Source organism: Salmo salar, chromosome ssa13 (assembly GCF_905237065.1).
Source record: "Salmo salar chromosome ssa13, Ssal_v3.1, whole genome shotgun sequence".
Lineage (NCBI taxonomy): Eukaryota > Metazoa > Chordata > Actinopteri > Salmoniformes > Salmonidae > Salmo > Salmo salar.
The window spans coordinates 111536216-111556083 of record NC_059454.1 but is presented as its reverse complement, the minus strand read 5'-3'; the positions used below and the strand labels follow the sequence as shown (position 1 = coordinate 111556083).

General features: G+C 42.6%; 1 protein-coding gene across 1 annotated transcript in view; it reads right to left on the bottom strand.

The window, feature by feature from the left end:
• LOC106568589 (phospholipid phosphatase-related protein type 1) overlaps positions 1-19868 on the bottom strand; it is a 140637-nt gene that overhangs the window by 40152 nt on the left and 80617 nt on the right. Inside the window, exons 4-5 of the mRNA XM_045692700.1 lie at positions 13829-13961; positions 4039-4289 (exon numbers count right to left, since the gene is read on the bottom strand). Of these exons, the coding sequence (XP_045548656.1) occupies positions 4039-4289; positions 13829-13961 (384 nt within the window). The remainder of the gene's footprint in view (positions 1-4038; positions 4290-13828; positions 13962-19868) is intronic.

Here is a 19868-nt window from a genome sequence, read left to right as displayed (position 1 = left end):
TAACCATGGGGTCATGGACTAAGGGACAGTAGTAACCATGGGTCATGGACTAAGGGACAGTAGTAACCATGGGGTCATGGACTAAGGGACAATAGTAACCATGGGTCATGGACTAAGGGACAGTAGTAACAGTGGGGTCATGGACTAAGGGACAGTAGTAACCATGGGTCATGGACAAAGGGACAGTAGTAACCATGGGTCATGGACTAAGGGACAGTAGTAACCATGGGTCATGGACTAAGGGACAGTAGTAACCATGGGTCATGGACTAAGGGACAGTAGTAACCATGGGGTCATGGACTAAGGGACAGTAGTAACCATGGGGTCATGGACTAAGGGACAGTAGTAACCATGGGTCATGGACTAAGGGACAATAGTAACCATGGGGTCATGGACTAAGGGACAGTAGTAACCATGGGGTCATGGACTAAGGGACAGTAGTAACCATGGGGTCATGAACTAAGGGACAGTATTAACCGTGGGTCATGGACTAAGGGACAGTAGTAACCATGGGTCATGGACTAAGGGACAGTAGTAACCATGGGTCATGGACTAAGGGACAGTAGTAACCATGGGTCATGGACTAAGGGACAGTAGTAACCATGGGGTCATGGACTAAGGGACAGTAGTAACCATGGGTCATGGACTAAGGGACAGTAGTAACCATGGGGTCATGGACTAAGGGACAGTAGTAACCATGGGGTCATGAACTAAGGGACAGTAGTAACCATGGGGTCATGGACTAAGGGACAGTAGTAACCATGGGTCATTGACTAAGGGACAGTAGTAACAGTGGGGTCATGGACTAAGGGACAGTAGTAACCATGGGGTCATGGACTAAGGGACAGTAGTAACCATGGGTCATTGACTAAGGGACAGTAGTAACCATGGGGTCATGGACTAAGGGACAGTAGTAACCATGGGGTCATGAACTAAGGGACAGTAGTAACCATGGGGTCATGGACTAAGGGACAGTAGTAACCATGGGTCATGGACTAAGGGACAATAGTAACCATGGGTCATGGACTAAGGGACAGTAGTAACCATGGGTCATGGACTAAGGGACAGTAGTAACCATGGGGTCATGGACTAAGGGACAGTAGTAACCATGGGGTCATGAACTAAGGGACAGTAGTAACCATGGGGTCATGGACTAAGGGACAGTAGTAACCATGGGGTCATGAACTAAGGGACAGTAGTAACCATGGGGTCATGAACTAAGGGACAGTAGTAACCATGGGTCATGGACTAAGGGACAGTAGTAACCATGGGGTCATGGACTAAGGGACAGTAGTAACCATGGGTCATGGACTAAGGGACAGTAGTAACCATGGGTCATGGACTAAGGGACAGTAGTAACCATGGGGTCATGAACTAAGGGACAGTAGTAACCATGGGGTCATGGACTAAGGGACAGTAGTAACCATGGGGTCATGAACTAAGGGACAGTAGTAACCATGGGGTCATGAACTAAGGGACAGTAGTAACCATGGGTCATGGACTAAGGGACAGTAGTAACAGTGGGGTCATGGACTAAGGGACAGTAGTAACCATGGGTCATGGACTAAGGGACAGTAGTAACCATGGGTCATGGACTAAGGGACAGTAGTAACCATGGGGTCATGGACTAAGGGACAGTAGTAACCATGGGTCATGGACTAAGGGACAGTAGTAACAGTGGGGTCATGGACTAAGGGACAGTAGTAACCATGGGGTCATGGACTAAGGGACAGTAGTAACCATGGGTCATGGACTAAGGGACAGTAGTAACCATGGGTCATGGACTAAGGGACAGTAGTAACCATGGGTCATGGACTAAGGGACAGTAGTAACCATGGGGTCATGGACTAAGGGACAGTAGTAACCATGGGTCATGGACTAAGGGACAGTAGTAACCATGGGGTCATGAACTAAGGGACAGTAGTAACCATGGGTCATGGACTAAGGGACAGTAGTAACCGTGGGTCATGGACTAAGGGACAGTATTAACCATGGGTCATGGACCAAGGGACAGTAGTAACCATGGGGTCATGGACTAAGGGACAGTAGTAACCATGGGGTCATGGACTAAGGGACAGTAGTAACCATGGGTCATGGACTAAGGGACAGTAGTAACCATGGGTCATGGACTAAGGGACAGTAGTAACCATGGGGTCATGGACTAAGGGACAGTAGTAACCATGGGTCATGGACTAAGGGACAGTAGTAACCATGGGTCATGGACTAAGGGACAGTAGTAACCATGGGTCATGGACTAAGGGACAGTAGTAACCATGGGTCATGGACTAAGGGACAGTAGATAACCATGGGGTCATGGACTAAGGGACAGTATTAACCGTGGGTCATGGACTAAGGGACAGTAGTAACCATGGGTCATGGACTAAGGGACAGTAGTAACCATGGGGTCATGAACTAAGGGACAGTATTAACCGTGGGTCATGGACTAAGGGACAGTAGTAACCATGGGTCATGGACTAAGGGACAGTAGTAACCATGGGGTCATGGACTAAGGGACAGTAGTAACCATGGGTCATGGACTAAGGGACAGTAGTAACCATGGGTCATGGACTAAGGGACAGTAGTAACCATGGGGTCATGGACTAAGGGACAGTAGTAACCATGGGTCATGGACTAAGGGACAGTAGTAACCATGGGTCATGGACTAAGGGACAGTAGTAACCATGGGGTCATGGACTAAGGGACAGTAGTAACCATGGGGTCATGGACTAAGGGACAGTAGTAACCATGGGTCATGGACTAAGGGACAGTAGTAACCATGGGGTCATGGACTAAGGGACAGTAGTAACCATGGGTCATGGACTAAGGGACAGTATTAACCATGGGGTCATGAACTAAGGGACAGTAGTAACCATGGGTCATGGACTAAGGGACAGTAGTAACCATGGGGTCATGGACTAAGGGACAGTAGTAACCATGGGGTCATGGACTAAGGGACAGTAGTAACCATGGGGTCATGGACTAAGGGACAGTAGTAACCATGGGGTCATGGACTAAGGGACAGTAGTAACCATGGGTCATGGACTAAGGGACAGTAGTAACCATGGGTCATGGACTAAGGGACAATAGTAACCATGGGGTCATGGACTAAGGGACAGTAGTAACCATGGGGTCATGGACTAAGGGACAGTAGTAACAGTGGGTCATGGACTAAGGGACAGTAGTAACCATGGGGTCATGGACTAAGGGACAGTAGTAACCATGGGTCATGGACTAAGGGACAGTAGTAACCATGGGGTCATGGACTAAGGGACAGTAGTAACCATGGGGTCATGGACTAAGGGACAGGCTCGTAATATGCGGCTTGTTACCTGAGCATGAGGATGAAGGAGAGGGAGGGAGGGAGCTTCTCTCTGATGATCTGAATTCTGGGGGAACGTGTGAGGGAAAACAACAGAGACCTATTTTCATAGAGCTCAACAGAAGATCTAGCAACCCATTGGCATTGGACAAATCAGCTGGATGATCTCCTTCTCATCAAGGGTGAAAATCAGCCATGTTCTATAGGAGGTGTAGGACATGTGATCACTGAGGAGGGACTGTTACCGACACTGATGACTACAACACGTTTTAGTTGCATAATGAGCTCTTTTACAATTGCACGATCCGCTTTTTAATAGTAATAACAATCCATTTATTATTAGTAAATACTTTCTATGATTAAAAGGGATACTGTTTTATGTAACTAGCAATACATTTATATCTTTACTTAAGTCAGAAGTTATAAATATGTGCGCTTGTGACTTTGTATTCTTGTCTTGGCAGTTGCAACACCCGGGTGTGGTGAATAAATCTAGTTTGAGTTTTCTCGGAGTCCGTCTGGATTATTGTACCAGAATTTAGAACCTAACACCATCATCACCATCATCATCATTCATCATCATCATCAACAACACAGGGACAGACAGCGTCAGCATCATCATCATCATCATCATCATCATCAACACAGGGACAGACAGCATCAGCATCATCATCATCATCATCATCAACACAGGGACAGACAGGGACAGTAAAACTCACCGTGACATAGACAGCCGAGTAGACACTGAGCGAGGCGTCTTTGGAAGGGAAGGAGCGTCGAGCCTTCTCCACAACGGCCGGGCTGCCGGTACAGATGTTACCGTTGGAGATGAACTGGTGGTTGAAGCGACACTCGGTGCCGGTGTAGTTGGGCTTACACACAGACAGGAAGTACGGCGCCAGGTTACCGGTCACTACCTGGCCAGCATTCACAAAGATGTCTGTTGCAAAAAGGCCGAATGCAAACACACCTGCAGGGGAAGACAGAGAGACTTGGTTGGCAAACAGGCTGAGCGCAAACAGACCTGCGGGGAGAGATACAGAGAGAGAGAGAGAGACTAGAGAGAGAGAGAGAGAGAGAGAGAGAGAGAGACTAGAGAGAGAGAGAGAGAGAGAGAGAGACTAGAGAGAGAGAGAGAGACTAGAGAGAGAGAGACTAGAGAGAGAGACTAGAGAGAGAGAGAGAGACTAGAGAGAGAGAGACTAGAGAGAGAGAGAGAGAGAGAGAGAGAGAGAGAGAGAGAGAGAGAGAGAGACTAGAGAGAGAGAGAGAGACTAGAGAGAGAGAGAGAGACTAGAGAGAGAGAGAGAGAGAGAGACTAGAGAGAGAGAGAGACTAGAGAGAGAGAGAGAAAGAGAGAGACTAGAGAGAGAGAGAGACTAGAGAGAGAGAGACTAGAGAGAGACAGAGAGAGAGACAGAGAGAGAGAGACTAGAGAGAGAGAGAGAGACTAGAGAGAGACTAGAGAGAGAGAGACTAGAGAGAGAGAGACAAGACAGAGAGAGAGACAAGACAGAGAGAGAGACAAGACAGAGAGAGAGACAAGACAGAGAGAGAGACAGAGAGAGAGAGAGACAGAGAGAGAGAGAGAGAGAGAAAGAAAAAGAGAAAAAGAGAAAAAAGAGAGAGAGACTTGGTTGGCAAATACACCTGCAGGTAGAGTCAAACAGCCCAGAGTTGGCAGGGGACAGGCTACCATCTGGGTTTGCATAGAATGAGACACTGGCTCCATGAAGCCCCATCAGAGAACTAAACCTCCAGACCTTCCAGCCCAGAAGGATGCATCCCAAATTATACCCTATTCCTTTTATAGTGCACTACTTTTGATCAGGTTCCCATAGGGGGTCCATAGGGCTCTGGTCAAAAGTAGTGCACTATATAGGGAATAGAATGTAATTTGGGACAAACATGAAGACAAAATGGAGGATTTAGCTCCAGACTATAATTCCACTAGGTCCCTGATGAAGTCAATATTTATACATGAGCAATTACATTATACTCCCATTAGGAACAAGAGACAATTAAACACTGAGGAGACCCTGCATGTATTCCAAGAGACTATTAAGGCCCCTTTACTGGCTCAAATAGCTGACCAATCAGCCTGTTACCAACCCTTAGTAAACTTCTGGGAAAAAAATGGTGTTTGACCAGATACAATGCTATTTCACAGTAAACAAATTGACAACAGAAATTGACAACATGCCACTGGCTTTGAGTAAAGCCAGAGTGTCTATGAATGCGGATGACTCAACACTATACACACGTCAGCTACTACAGCGACTGTAATCACTGCAACACTTAACAAAGAGCTGCAGTTAGTTTCAGAATGGGTGGCAAGGAATAAGTTAGTCCTAAATATTTCTAAAACTAAAAGCATTGTATTTGGAACAAAACACTCACTAAACCCTAATCCTCAACTACATCTTGTAATGAATAATGTGGAAATTGAGCAAGTTGAAGTGACTAAACTGCTTGGAGTAACCCTGGATTGTAAACTGTCATGGTCAAAACATATTGATACAACAGTAGCTAAGATGGGGAGAAGTCTGTCCATGATAAAGTGCTGCTCTGCCTTCTCAGCAGCACTATCAACAAGGCAGGTCCTACAGACTCTAGTTTCTACCTTCTTAACAACACTATCAACAAGGCAGGTCCTACAGGCCCTAGTTTCTACCTTCTAAACAACACTATCAACAAGGCAGGTCCTACAGGCCCTAGTTTCTACCTTCTTAACAGCACTATCAACAAGGCAGGTCCTACAGGCCCTAGTTTCTACCTGCTCAACAACACTATCAACAAGGCAGGTCCTACAGGCCCTAGTTTCTACCTTCTTAACAACACTATCAACAAGGCAGGTCCTACAGGCCCTAGTTTCTACCTTCTTAACAACACTATCAACAAGGCAGGTCCTACATGCCCTAGTTTCTACCTTCTTAACAACACTATCAACAAGGCAGGTCCTACAGGCCCTAGTTTCTACCTTCTTAACAACACTATCAACAAGGCAGGTCCTACAGGCCCTAGTTTCTACCTTCTTAACAGCACTATCAACAAGGCAGGTCCTACAGGCCCTAGTTTTGTCACACCTGGACTACTGTTCAGTCATGTGGTCAGGTGCCACAAAAAAGGATTTAGGAAAATTGGAATTTGCTCAGAACAGGGCAGCACAGCTGGCCCTTGGATGTACACAGAGCTAATATTAATAATATGCATGTCAATCTCTCCTGGCTGAAAGTGGAGGAGAGATTGACTTCATCACTACATTTATTTATGAGAGGTATTGACATGTTGAATGCACTTTGCTGTCTGTCAAAACTACTGGCACACAGCTCGGACACCCATGCATACCCCACAAGACATGCCACAAGAGGTCTCTTCACAGTCCACAAGTCCAGAACAGACTATGGGAGGCGCACAGTACTACATAGAGCCATGACTACATGGAACTCTATTCCACATCAATGAACTGATGCAGCAGGAGAATCAGATTTAAAAAACAGATTAAAAAACACCTTATGGAACAGCGGGGACTGTGAAGCAACACAAAGATTGGCACAGGCACATGCATGCATGCATGCACACACACACACACACACACACACACACACACACACACACACACACACACACACACACACACACACACACACACACACACACACACACACACACACACACACACACACACACACACACAAACACACACAAACATACGATAACATATGCACTATACATACACATAGATTTAGTACTGTAGATATGTGGTAGTGGTGGAGTAGGGGCCTGAGGACACACAGTGTGTTGTGAAATCTGTGAATGTATTGTAATGTTTTTAAAATGGTATAAACTGCCTTAATTTCGCTGGACCCTAGGAAGAGTAGCTGCTGCTTTGGCAACAGCTAATGGAGATCCATAACAAACCCCAGGAAGAGTAGCTGCTGCCTTGGCAGGAACTAATGGGGATCCATAATAAACCCCAGGAAGAGTAGCTGCTGTCTTGGCAGGAACTAATAGGGATCCATAATAAACCCCAGGAAGAGTAGCTGCTGCCTTGGCAGGAACTAATGGGGATCCATAATAAACCCCAGGAAGAGTAGCTGCTGCCTTGGCAGGAACTAATGAGGATCCATAATAAACCCCAGGAAGAGTAGCTGCTGCCTTGGCAGGAACTAATGTGGATCCATAATAAACCCCAGGAAGAGTAGCTGCTGCCTTGGAAGGAACTAATGGGGATCCATAATAAACCCCAGGAAGAGTAGCTGCTGCCTTGGCAGGAACTAATGAGGATCCATAATAAACCCCAGGAAGAGTAGCTGATGCCTTGGCAGGAACTAATGGGGATCCATAATAAACCACAGGAAGAGTAGCTGCTGCCTTTCTTTTGACCAGAGCCCATAAGGCCGGGGTCCTCAATTACAATCAGCAGCGGGCCTATTTTACCTTGAGCCGATGGTCAATCAGCAGCGGGCCTATTTTACCTTGAGCCGATGGTCAATCAGCAGCGGGCCTATTTTACCTTCAGCCGATGGTCGGGGAGTCGGAACATAGTTATTAAAAAAAATGGCGCTACAAATTGACAGGCAATAATCCCAAACAGATTCAACATTTGGGATACGATCATATCTCTCTCTTAATGCATGGGAACAGATGTATAATTTTCATTGTTGGACATAAAATAAAGTAAAATCACCAGGAAATCAGTTCAAAACGATTATAATTTAGGATATCTATTGGGGAAAGCTGCTGTAAGGGTGTCATTTGGGATTTTTATTTGGATTTCATGTAATGGACATACACAAAATAGTCCAAATTGGTGAAGTGAAATTAAAAACATTACTTGTTTCAAAAAGTTCTCAAAAATAAAAAACTGAAAAGTGGTGTGTTCATATGCATTCACCCCCTCTGCTATGAAGCCCCTAAATAAGATCTGGTGCAACCAATTACCTTCAGAAGTCACATAATTATTTAAATAAAGTCCTCCTGTGTGCAATCTAAGTGTCACATGATCTGTCACATGATCTCAGTATATATACACCTGTTCTGAAAGGCCCCAGAGTCTGCAACGCCACTAAGCAAGGGGCACCACCAAGCAAGCAGCACCATGAAGAACAAGGAGCTCTCCAAACAGGTCAGGGACAAAGTTGTGGAGAAGTACAGATCAGGGTTGGGTTATAAAAACATATCCTAAACTTTGAACATCCCACAGAGCAACATTATATACCTTACTAAAAAATGAAAAGAATATGGCACCACAACAAACCTGCCAAGAGAGGGCCGCCCACCAAAACTCACGGACCAGGCAAGGAGGGCATTAATCAGAGAGACAACAAAGAGACTAAAGATAACCCTGAAGGAGCTGCAAAGCTCCACAGCGGAGATTGGAGTATCTGTCCATAGGACCACTTTAAGCCATACACTCCACAGAGCTGGGCTTTACGGAAGAGTGGCCAGACAAAAAGCCATTGCTTAAAGAAAAAAATAAGCAAACAGGTTTGGTGTTCACCAAAAGGCATGTGGGAGACTCCCCAAACATATGGAAGAATGTACTCTGGTCAAATGAGACTAAAATGTAGCTTTTGGGCTATCAAGGAAAATGTCTGGCACAAACCCAGCACCTCTCATCACCCCCCGAGAACACCATCCCCACAGTGAAGCATGGTGGTGGCAGCATCACTGTGGAGATGTTTTTCCATCGGCAGGGCCTGGGAAACTGGTCAGAATTGAAGGAATGATGGATGGCGCTAAATAAGGGGAAATTCTTGAGGGAAACCTGTCTTCCAGAGATTTGAGACTGGGACGGAGGTTCACCTTCCAGCAGGACAATGACCCTAAGCATACTGCTAAAGCAACACTTGAGTGGTTTAAGTGGAAACATTTAAATGTCTTGGAATGGCCTAGTCAAAGCCCAGACCTCAATCCAATTGAGAATCTGTGGTATGACCTCTTAAGGATTGGCCCCTTTTTTTCAATTTTTGCCTAAAATGACATACCCAAATCTAACTGCCTGTAATCCCTGAAGCAAGGATATGCATTTTCTTGGTAACATTTGAAAGGAAACACTTTGTAGTTTGTGTAAATGTGAAAGGAATGCAGGAGCATACAACACATTAGATCTGAAAAAAGATAATACAAAGAAAAAAACATCTGTTGTTTGGTATTATTTTGTACCATGATCTTTGAAATGCAAGAGAAAGGCCATAATGTATTATTCCAGCCCAGGTGCAATTTAGATATTGGCCACAAGATGGCAGCAGTGTATGTGCAACGTTTTAGTGTGATCCAATGAAACATTGAATTTCTGTTCAAAATTTTGTATCAAGACTGGCCAAATGTGCCGAATTTGTTTATTAATAACTTTTCATGTTCAAAACTGTGCACTCTCCTCAAACAATAGCATGGTATTCTTTTACTGTAATAGCTACTGTAAATTGGACAATGCAGTTAAATTAACAAGAATTTAAGCTTTCTGCCAATATCAGATATGTCTATGTCCTGGGAAATGTTCTTGTTACTTACAACCTCATGCTAATCGCATTAGCCTACGTTAGCTCAACCGTCCCGCAGGGGACAAACCAATCCTGAAGAAGTTTTAAAGATTGCTGTACCACCAGCGGAACCCATCCAACTTGAAGGAGCTGGAGCAGTTTTGCCTTGAAGAATGGGCAAAAATCCCAGTGGCTAGATGTGCCAAGCTTATAGAGACATACCCCAAGAGACATGCAGCTGTAATTGCTGCAAAATGTGGTTCTACAAAGTATTGACTTTGGGGGGATGAATAGTTATGCACGCTCAAGTTTTCAGTTTTTTTGTCTTATTTCTTGTTTTTTTTACCCCAAAAATATTTTGCATCTTCAAAGTGGAAGGCATGTTGTGTAAATCAAGTGATACAAACCCCCCAAAAATCAATTTTAATTCCAGGTTGTAAGGCAACAAAATAGGAAAAATGCCAATGGGGGTGAATACTTTCGCAAGGCAATGTATGTCCCCTAAAGTAGTGAATGAATAGCCCTTTTGATCCTGACCTGCATGGTAATCTGTGATCCTGACTTGCATGGTAAGCTGTGATAAAAAATGTTTTAACATTTTTTATTTAACTAGGCAAGTCAGTTAAGAACAAATTCTTATTTACAATGACAGCCTAGGAACAGTGGGTTAACTGCCTTGTTCAGGGGCAGAACGACAGATTTTTACCTTGTCAGCTCAGGGATTCGATCAAGCAACCTTTCAGTTACTGGCCCAACGCTCTAAACACTAGGCTACCACTAGGCTAGGTTATCTGCCTGGGCCTCTGTGCCTGGGCCTCTCTGCCTGGGCCTCTCTGCCTGGGCCTCTCTGCCTGGGGATCCTGTGTTGTGAAGGAACTGCCTTCATTTTTTATGTTCATGAAATACACAGAGTGTACAAAACATTAAGAACACCTTCCTAACATTGAGTTGCACCCCCTTTTCCCCCGCAGAACAGCCTGGATTCACCGGGGCATGGACTCTACAAGGTGTCGAAAGCGTTCATTACATTAGAGAAGCTCTCCCTTCTTACTGTATTACGTCACGCTGCATCTGCCAATTCACGGAACCGTCTTCCAGCCACAACAACAGCAATAAATCAAACGTTTTACTTCATAATTATCAGCTAGATATGTGAATCGTAATAATCTAGCTAGCCAGCTGAATGAATGAATTACATTTTTTTTATTTGTGTCAAATCGCCAGTTGGCAACCTATCCCTTATGGGATTAATTGACACATAAACAAACATTACAATAATTCACTGTGGTAATTAAAAGATAATTATTCTTCCGGTGTTCTCTGTAATTGCACATCGCATAAAGAGTGAAAAAAATCTAAAATAATAAAACAAAAACAATAAAAAGTAAGGTCAAAATTAATACATAATAGGAAATGATATCCCTAGAGCAGTACAATAATATACATACATACACACACACACTGTATAAATGCACATAGATACATACATACATGCATACATACACACTGTATAAATACATGCATACTGCATAAATACACATAGATACATACATACACACTGTATAAATACACATAGATACATACATACACACTGTATAAATACACATAGATACATACATACACACTGTATAAATACACATAGATACATACATACACACTGTATAAATACACATAGATACATACATACACACTGTATAAATACATGCATACATACTGTATAAATACACATAGATACATACATACACACTGTATAAATACATGCATACATACTGTATAAATATACATAGATACATACATACACACTGTATAAATACATGCATACATACATACATACATACACACTGTATAAATACATGCATACATACTGTATAAATACACATAGATACATACATACACACTGTATAAATACACATAGATACATACATACACACTGTATAAATACATGCATACATACCACACTGTATAAATACACATAGATACATACATACACACTGTATAAATACATACATACCACACTGTATAAATACACATAGATACATACATACACAGATAAATAAATAAGGAAAAACACAAACAAAACCTGGGTAAACAGGTAAAAATGATATAAAACTAATGTTACACTGGGTAGATGTAAATTTTTTGTGGGTTGCTACCAACTCTTAAAATGATGTACAAAATGGAATACGTATTCGAGAAGTGCCTTCCGTGCTCCGTTTCACAGACTTTAATATGGACTCATTCTCAGACCCTCCTTGCTCTCATTCTCCGACCCTCCTTGCTCTCATTCTCCGACCCTCCTTGCTCTCATTCTCCGACCCTCCTTGCTCTCATTCTCCGACCCTCCTTGCTCTCATTCTCCGACCCTCCATGCTCTCATTCTCCGACCCTGCATGCTCTCATTCTCCGACCCTCCATGCTCTCATTCTCCGACCCTCCTTGCTCTCATGACCAGAGAGGTGAGCTCTCTGGTCACTAGTGTGGAAGACAGACTCAGAGAGAGGTGAGCTCTCTGGTCACTAGTGTGGAAGACAGACAAGAGGCTCAGAGAGAGGTGAGCTCTCTGGTCACTAGTGTGGAAGACAGGCTCAGAGAGAGGTGAGCTCTCTGGTCACTAGTGTGGAAGACAGGCTCAGAGAGAGGTGAGCTCTCTGGTCACTAGTGTGGAAGACAGGCTCAGAGAGAGGTGAGCTCTCTGGTCACTAGTGTGGAAGACAGGCTCAGAGATAGGTGAGCTCTCTGGTCACTAGTGTGGAAGACAGTGTAAAATGAATCTGATGCGTTTGCCCGTGGCTCTGTCTGAGCAGGGGTACGTAGGTAATGGTGTTTTCTCAGGCTTGGGATTGGTATGATCTGGCCCAGTGTATTCAGTGCCCCCTCCTCTCCTCTCAGAGAGATCTGATAAATGTAATTTCCAGCAGAGATATTACGTCATTATACATGGGAAGGTACCACAGGAATAGCAGAACTAATACATGGACGTAATAAAATGGCTGGATGGAAAAACCTACAACCAAAACCAGTAAATAAACTGACAAAACCATACAGCCAAGACCAGTAGAACAACTGACAAACCTACAGCCAAAACCAGTAGAACAACTGACAAAACCTACAGCCAAAACCAGTAGAACAACTGACAAACCTACAGCCAAAACCAGTAGAACAACTGACAAAACCATATAGCCAAGACCAGTAAATAAACTGACAAAACCATACAGCCAAAACCAGTAGAACAACTGACAAACCATACAGCCAAAACCAGTAGAACAACTGACAAACCTACAGCCAAGACCAGTAGAACAACTGACAAAACCATATAGCCAAGACCAGTAAATAAACTGACAAAACCATACAGCCAAAACCAGTAGAACAACTGACAAACCATACAGCCAAAACCAGTAGAACAACTGACAAACCTACAGCCAAAACCAGTAGAACAACTGACAAACCTACAGCCAAAACCAGTAGAACAACTGACAAAACCATACAGCCAAAACCAGTAGAACAACTGACAAACCTACAGCCAAAACCAGTAGAACAACTGACAAACCATACAGCCAAGACCAGTAGAACAACTGACAAAACCATATAGCCAAAACCAGTAGAACAACTGACAAACCTACAGCCAAAACCAGTAGAACAACTGACAAACCTACAGCCAAAACCAGTAGAACAACTGACAAAACCATACAGCCAAGACCAGTAGAACAACTGACAAAACCTACAGCCAAAACCAGTAGAACAACTGACAAAACCATACAGCCAAAACCAGTAGAACAACTGACAAACCATACAGCCAAAACCAGTAGAACAACTGACAAACCATACAGCCAAAACCAGTAGAACAACTGACAAAACCATACAGCCAAAACCAGTAGAACAACTGACAAAACCATATAGCCAAAACCAGTAGAACAACTGACAAACCTACAGCCAAAACCAGTAGAACAACTGACAAAACCATACAGCCAAAACCAGTAGAACAACTGACAAAACCATACAGCCAAGACCAGTAGAATTGACTCACCAATAAACCTGACGATTCTTCTGATGAGGGGGTTCAGGTAGCAGCACTCCCCCGTCAAGATGGTCTTCTCCTGGGTCAGTAGCACCGCCCGTGTGGACTTCATGATGTACATGGAAACCTCCCCGATGAAGATCTGACGACAGACAGATACACTTTTTTATTTGATTTAATCCCAGCCCCCGTCCCCACAAGAGGTATTTTGCCAGGCCGTCAATGTAAATAAGAATTTGTTCTTATCTGACTTGCCTTAACTGAATTAAATAAAAGGTTAAATTAAAAATGTAAAAATAAACACAAGGTGTGACCACAGAGTTACAACCTTATACCTTTACCTAGCCCTAACACCTAGTACTAGCCCTAACACAACTGACAAAACTACAGCCATGAGCAGTAGAACAACGGACAAACTCCTAGCCCTAATGCCTTGTACTAACTCTAAAACCTAGTCCTAGCCCTAACACCTAGTCTTAACCATAACACCTAGTCCTAACTCTAACTCCATGGTCCTAACCCTAAGACATCATACTAACACCTAGTCCTGACCTTAACACCTAGTCCTGACCCTAACACCTAGTCCTGACCCTAACACCTAGTCTTAACCCTAATACCTCGTCCTGACCCTAACACCTAGTCCTGACCTTAACACCTAGTCCTGACCTTAACACCTAGTCCTGACCCTAACACCTAGTCTTAACCCTAATACCTCGTCCTGACCCTAACACCTAGTCCTGACCTTAACACCTAGTCCTAACCTTAACACCTAGTCCTAACTCTAACTCCATGGTCCTAACCCTAAGACATCATACTAACACCTAGTCCTAAATGTAACACCAAGCCTAACACCTAGCCCTAACCCTAAAACCTAGCCCTAACACCTAGTCCTAACACCTCGTCCTAGCCCTTACACCTAGTCCTAGCCCTAACACCTAGTCCTAACCCTAATCCTAACACCTAGTCCTAGCCCTAACACATAGTACTAACCCTAACACATAGTACTAACCCTAACACATAGTCCTAACACCTAGTCCTAGTCCTAACACCGAGTCCTAGCCCTAACACCTAGTCTTAACCATAACACCTAGTCTTAACCCTAACACCTAGTCTTAACCCTAACACCTAGTCCTAGCCCTAACACATAGTCCTAGCCCTAACACCTAGTCCTAACCCTAATCCTAACACCTAGTCCTAGCCCTAACACATAGTCCTAGCCCTAACACCTAGTCCTTACCTTAACACCTAGTCCTTACCCTAACACCTAGTCCTTACCTTAACACCTAGTCCTAACCCTAACACCTAGTCCTTACCCTAACACCTAGTCCTAACCCTAAAACCTAGTCCTGACCCTAACACCTAGTCCTTACCCTCACACCTAGTCCTTACCCTAAAACCTAGTCCTGACCCTAACACCTAGCCCTAATACCTCATCCTAACCCTAACACATAGTCCTGACCCTAACACCTAGTCCTTACCCTAACACCTAGTCCTTACCCTAAAACCTAGTCCTGACCCTAACACCTAACCCTAACACCTAGTCCTAACCCTAACACCTAGTCCTGACCCTAACACCTAGTCCTGACCCTAACACCTAGCTATTGCACTGGTCTTGCTTTTGCCATATCTCCAAAATCACATTTTTGTCATGCCTCCTCTGGAGGTCTGGAGAATTTTGCATTAGCTGAAAAAGTTTGAATGGGCCTTTAGATTACAGCGGCTACATTTTGATTGGATGTTACATTTCAAGAACAGTCCCCCCCCCCCACATGCCCAGGGTAGAAGGAGTGCTGTGTGTCACTACCCGTCTAGGTAAAGTATGCTAGTTTAAAGTGCAAACATAATGCTTTTTATTCAGGACAAAACCCCAAATGTAGCTAATTTCTTGCATTTTATGCAGTATTACGTTAGGACCTTATTGCACAGAGGACGCACGTATTGGAATATTTTTATTCTGTACAGGCTTTTTTCTTTACAATCTGTAATTTATGTTAGTATTGTGGAGTTAACTACAATGTTGTTGATCCATTCTCATTTTTCTCCTATCACAGCCATTAAACTCTGTAACTGTTTTAAAGTCACCATTGGTCTCATGGTGAAATCCCTGAGCAGTTTCCTTCCTCTCCGGCAACTGAGTTAGGAAGGATACCTGTATCTTTATAGTGACTGGCTGTATTGATACACCATTCAAAGTGTAAAATTAATAACTTCATCATGCTGAAAGGGTTATTCAATGTCTGCTTTCTTTGTACACATCTACCAGTAGGTGTCCTTCTTTGCGAGGCATTGGAAAACCTCCCTGGTCTTTTTTTGTGGTTGAAACTGCTTGAAATTCACTGCTCGACTTAGGGACATTCTATGTGTGGGGTACAGAGATGTCCTTCAAAACCCATGATAAACACTATTATTGCAGACTATTATGTGACTTGTTAAGCAAATATTTACTATTAATTTTATTTAGGCTTGCCATAACATAGGGGTTGAATACTTATTGACTCAAGACATTTCAGCTTTTCATTTTTAATTAATTGATAAAATGTTCTACAAACAATATTCCTTTGACATTATGGGGTACTGTGATGTCATTATGGGGTATTGTGATGTCATTATGGGGTATTGTGATGCCATTATGGGGTATTGTGATGCCATTATGGGGTATTGTGATGTCATTATGGGGTATTGTGATGTCATTATGGGGTATTGTGTGTAGATCCGTGACACAAAATCTGAAATTAATACATTTTAAATTCAGACTGTAAGACAACAAAATGTGGAAAAAGTAAAGAGGTGTAAATACTTCTAAAGCCACTGTATATGAGGCAAACCATATAACAGATTTTGTAGATTCATTTTTGCAATGTTGTTTACACAAAGTTTGCAGTTGTTCCCGTAGATAGGGGGCTCGGGGGCAGTATTGAGAAATTTTGAAAAAAATATGTGCCCATTTTTAACTGCCTCCTACACCAACTCAGAAGCTAGGATATGCTTATTATTAACACATTAGGATAGAAAACACTCTGAATTTTCTAAAACAGTTTGAATGGTGTCTGTAAGTATAACAAAACTCATATTGCAGGCAAAAACCTGTGAAAAATAGATTTAAAAAAATGTGAATTTTGTGACTGTACTATTTAGTGTCATTGTTTTATAGATACCATAGTGAGAAAGGATTCATTTCGCAACTCCTACGGCTTCCACTAGATGTCAACGATCTTTATAAAGTTGTTTGAAGCGTCTATGATAAACAGAGAGCAAATTAGAATGCATGGAAGTTGACATGTCGTCACTTCATTTTTTTGCGCCTGCGCATAAATCTGAGAAGCGTGAGTTTGTCACAATTGTTTATCTCGACATAGGATAGGTTGTGTGAAAATATTACTGATGTTTAACGTTAAAAATGGACCAAAAGATTAATGATAAACAACGTTTGACATGTTTGAACGAACGTAAATAGATTATTTACTAGGTTTTTTTTAGCTTTTCGGCGTGATTTTACACCCCCCCCCCACCACGTTTTGTGGGAGCATAATGAACGCAAACTACTTGGTGTTATTTGGACATAAATTATGAACTTTGTCAAAAGAAACCACATTTGTTCTGGACCTGGCAGTGCCTTCTGATGGAGATAATCAAAGGTAAGGGGATATTTACAATGTTATTATCGATATTAGATGATGCTAACTGTATAGCATAGCTTATTGTTCTTAGCATAGCACCCCGTTTATTGCAAAATGTGATTTCCCAGTAAAGTTATTTTGAGATCTGGCCATTCGGTAGCAATTACGAGATGATAATATATTATTCTTTGAATGACAATATTATAATTTACCAATGTTTTCGAATAGTAATTTTGTTATGTTCACCGGAAGCATTTCAGAGAAGAAAAAAATCTGAATTTCACGCTACTGTAAAATGCTGTTTTTGGATATAAATATGAACTTGATGGAACAAAAAATGCATGTATTGTATAACATAATGTCCTAGGAGTGTCATCTGATGGAGATTGTCAAAGGTTGGTGCATAATTTTAGCTGGTTTCTGCTTTTGGTGACGCCTGACCTTGAATTGAAATTGGATGTTTGTACTTTTGTGGCTATGTACTGTCCTAACATAATCTAACTTTATGCTTTTGCCGTAAAGCCTCTTTGAAAATCGAACAATGTGGTTAGATTAAGGAGATGTTTATCTTTTAAATTGTGTAAAGTAGTTGATTGTTTGAGAAATTGAAATTATTAGATTTTTGATGTTTTGAATTTCCAGCCTTGTTAGCAATCCCGACTCGGGGTTCATTGCTAACCTGTAGCCCCAACAGGTTATGGGGTATTGTGATGTCATTATGGGGTATTGTGATGTCATTATGGGGTATTGTGTGTAGATCCGTGACACAAAATCTGAAATTAATACATTTTAAATTCAGACTGTAAGACAACAAAATGTGGAAAAAGTAAAGAGGTGTAAATACTTCTAAAGCCACTGTATATGAGGCAAACCATATACCAGATTTTGTAGATTCATTTTTGCAATGTTGTTTACACAAAGTTTGCAGTTGTTCCCGTAGATAGATAGAGACTGGGCTAACGCAGCTAACCTTTTAGTTCAATAATTTGCTGTTTTAACCCTGTTTGTACCCCACACATTTTGTTGGCTTTATAATTGTGAGAGAAATTGAACGAGCTAGCTAGTTATACGTAGGTAGCTTTCAAAGTTAGCTGACTTTTTTCAAAACGAACCTCATTGTGGCTAGTTACTTCTTGTCCCTCATGCTAGCCTTTACAGCCAAATATCACAACAGAAACATCAACATTTTAAATATTGATACGGCCAGCGTTCTCCCATTTTGCTGCAGCTTCTGCTCATCTTGAAATAAAATAAAAATGCTGTGAAAACCAGTGTGCCAGTGGGTAAATAGTGTCCTAAAACCAGTGTGTCAGTGGGTAAATAGTGGGTAAATAGTGTCCTAAAACCAGTGTGCCAGTGGGTAAATAGTGGGTAAATAGTGTCCTAAAACCAGTGTGCCAGTGGGTAAATAGTGGGTAAATAGTGTCCTAAAACCAGTGTGCCAGTGGGTAAATAGTGTCCTAACACCAGTGTGTCAGTGGGTAAATAGTGGGTAAATAGTGTCCTAACACCAGTGTGTCAGTGGGTAAATAGTGGGTAAATAGTGTCCTAACACCAGTGTGCCAGTGGGTAAATAGTGGGTAAATAGTGTCCTAACACCAGTGTGTCAGTGGGTAAATAGTGGGTAAATAGTGTCCTAACACCAGTGTGTCAGTGGGTAAATAGTGGGTAAATAGTGTCCTAACACCAGTGTGTCAGTGGGTAAATAGTGGGTAAATAGTGTCCTAAAACCAGTGTGTCAGTGGGTAAATAGTGGGTAAATAGTGTCCTAAAACCAGTGTGCCAGTGGGTAAATAGTGGGTAAATAGTGTCCTAACACCAGTGTGCCAGTGGGTAAATAGTGGGTAAATAGTGTCCTAAAACCAGTGTGCCAGTGGGTAAATAGTGGGTAAATAGTGTCCTAAAACCAGTGTGCCAGTGGGTAAATAGTGGGTAAATAGTGTCCTAAAACCAGTGTGCCAGTGGGTAAATAGTGTCCTAAAACCAGTGTGCCAGTGGGTAAATAGTGGGTAAATAGTGTCCTAACACCAGTGTGCCAGTGGGTAAATAGTGGGTAAATAGTGTCCTAACACCAGTGTGTCAGTGGGTAAATAGTGGGTAAATAGTGTCCTAAAACCAGTGTGCCAGTGGGTAAATAGTGTCCTAAAACCAGTGTGCCAGTGGGTAAATAGTGGGTAAATAGTGTCCTAAAACCAGTGTGCCAGTGGGTAAATAGTGGGTAAATAGTGTCCTAACACCAGTGTGCCAGTGGGTAAATAGTGGGTAAATAGTGTCCTAAACGTTGTTTGTCACCAGTGCTTGTTTAGCTGAGTGTTTATTATTATTATCACGCACGGTTTCTCCGACGGCGCTAATCTAGTGAGCACTTTTGGAGCAGGGCAATTGATTGGTTTGACGTGAGGCGTCGCTGACTGGTACCCATCCATCTTTAG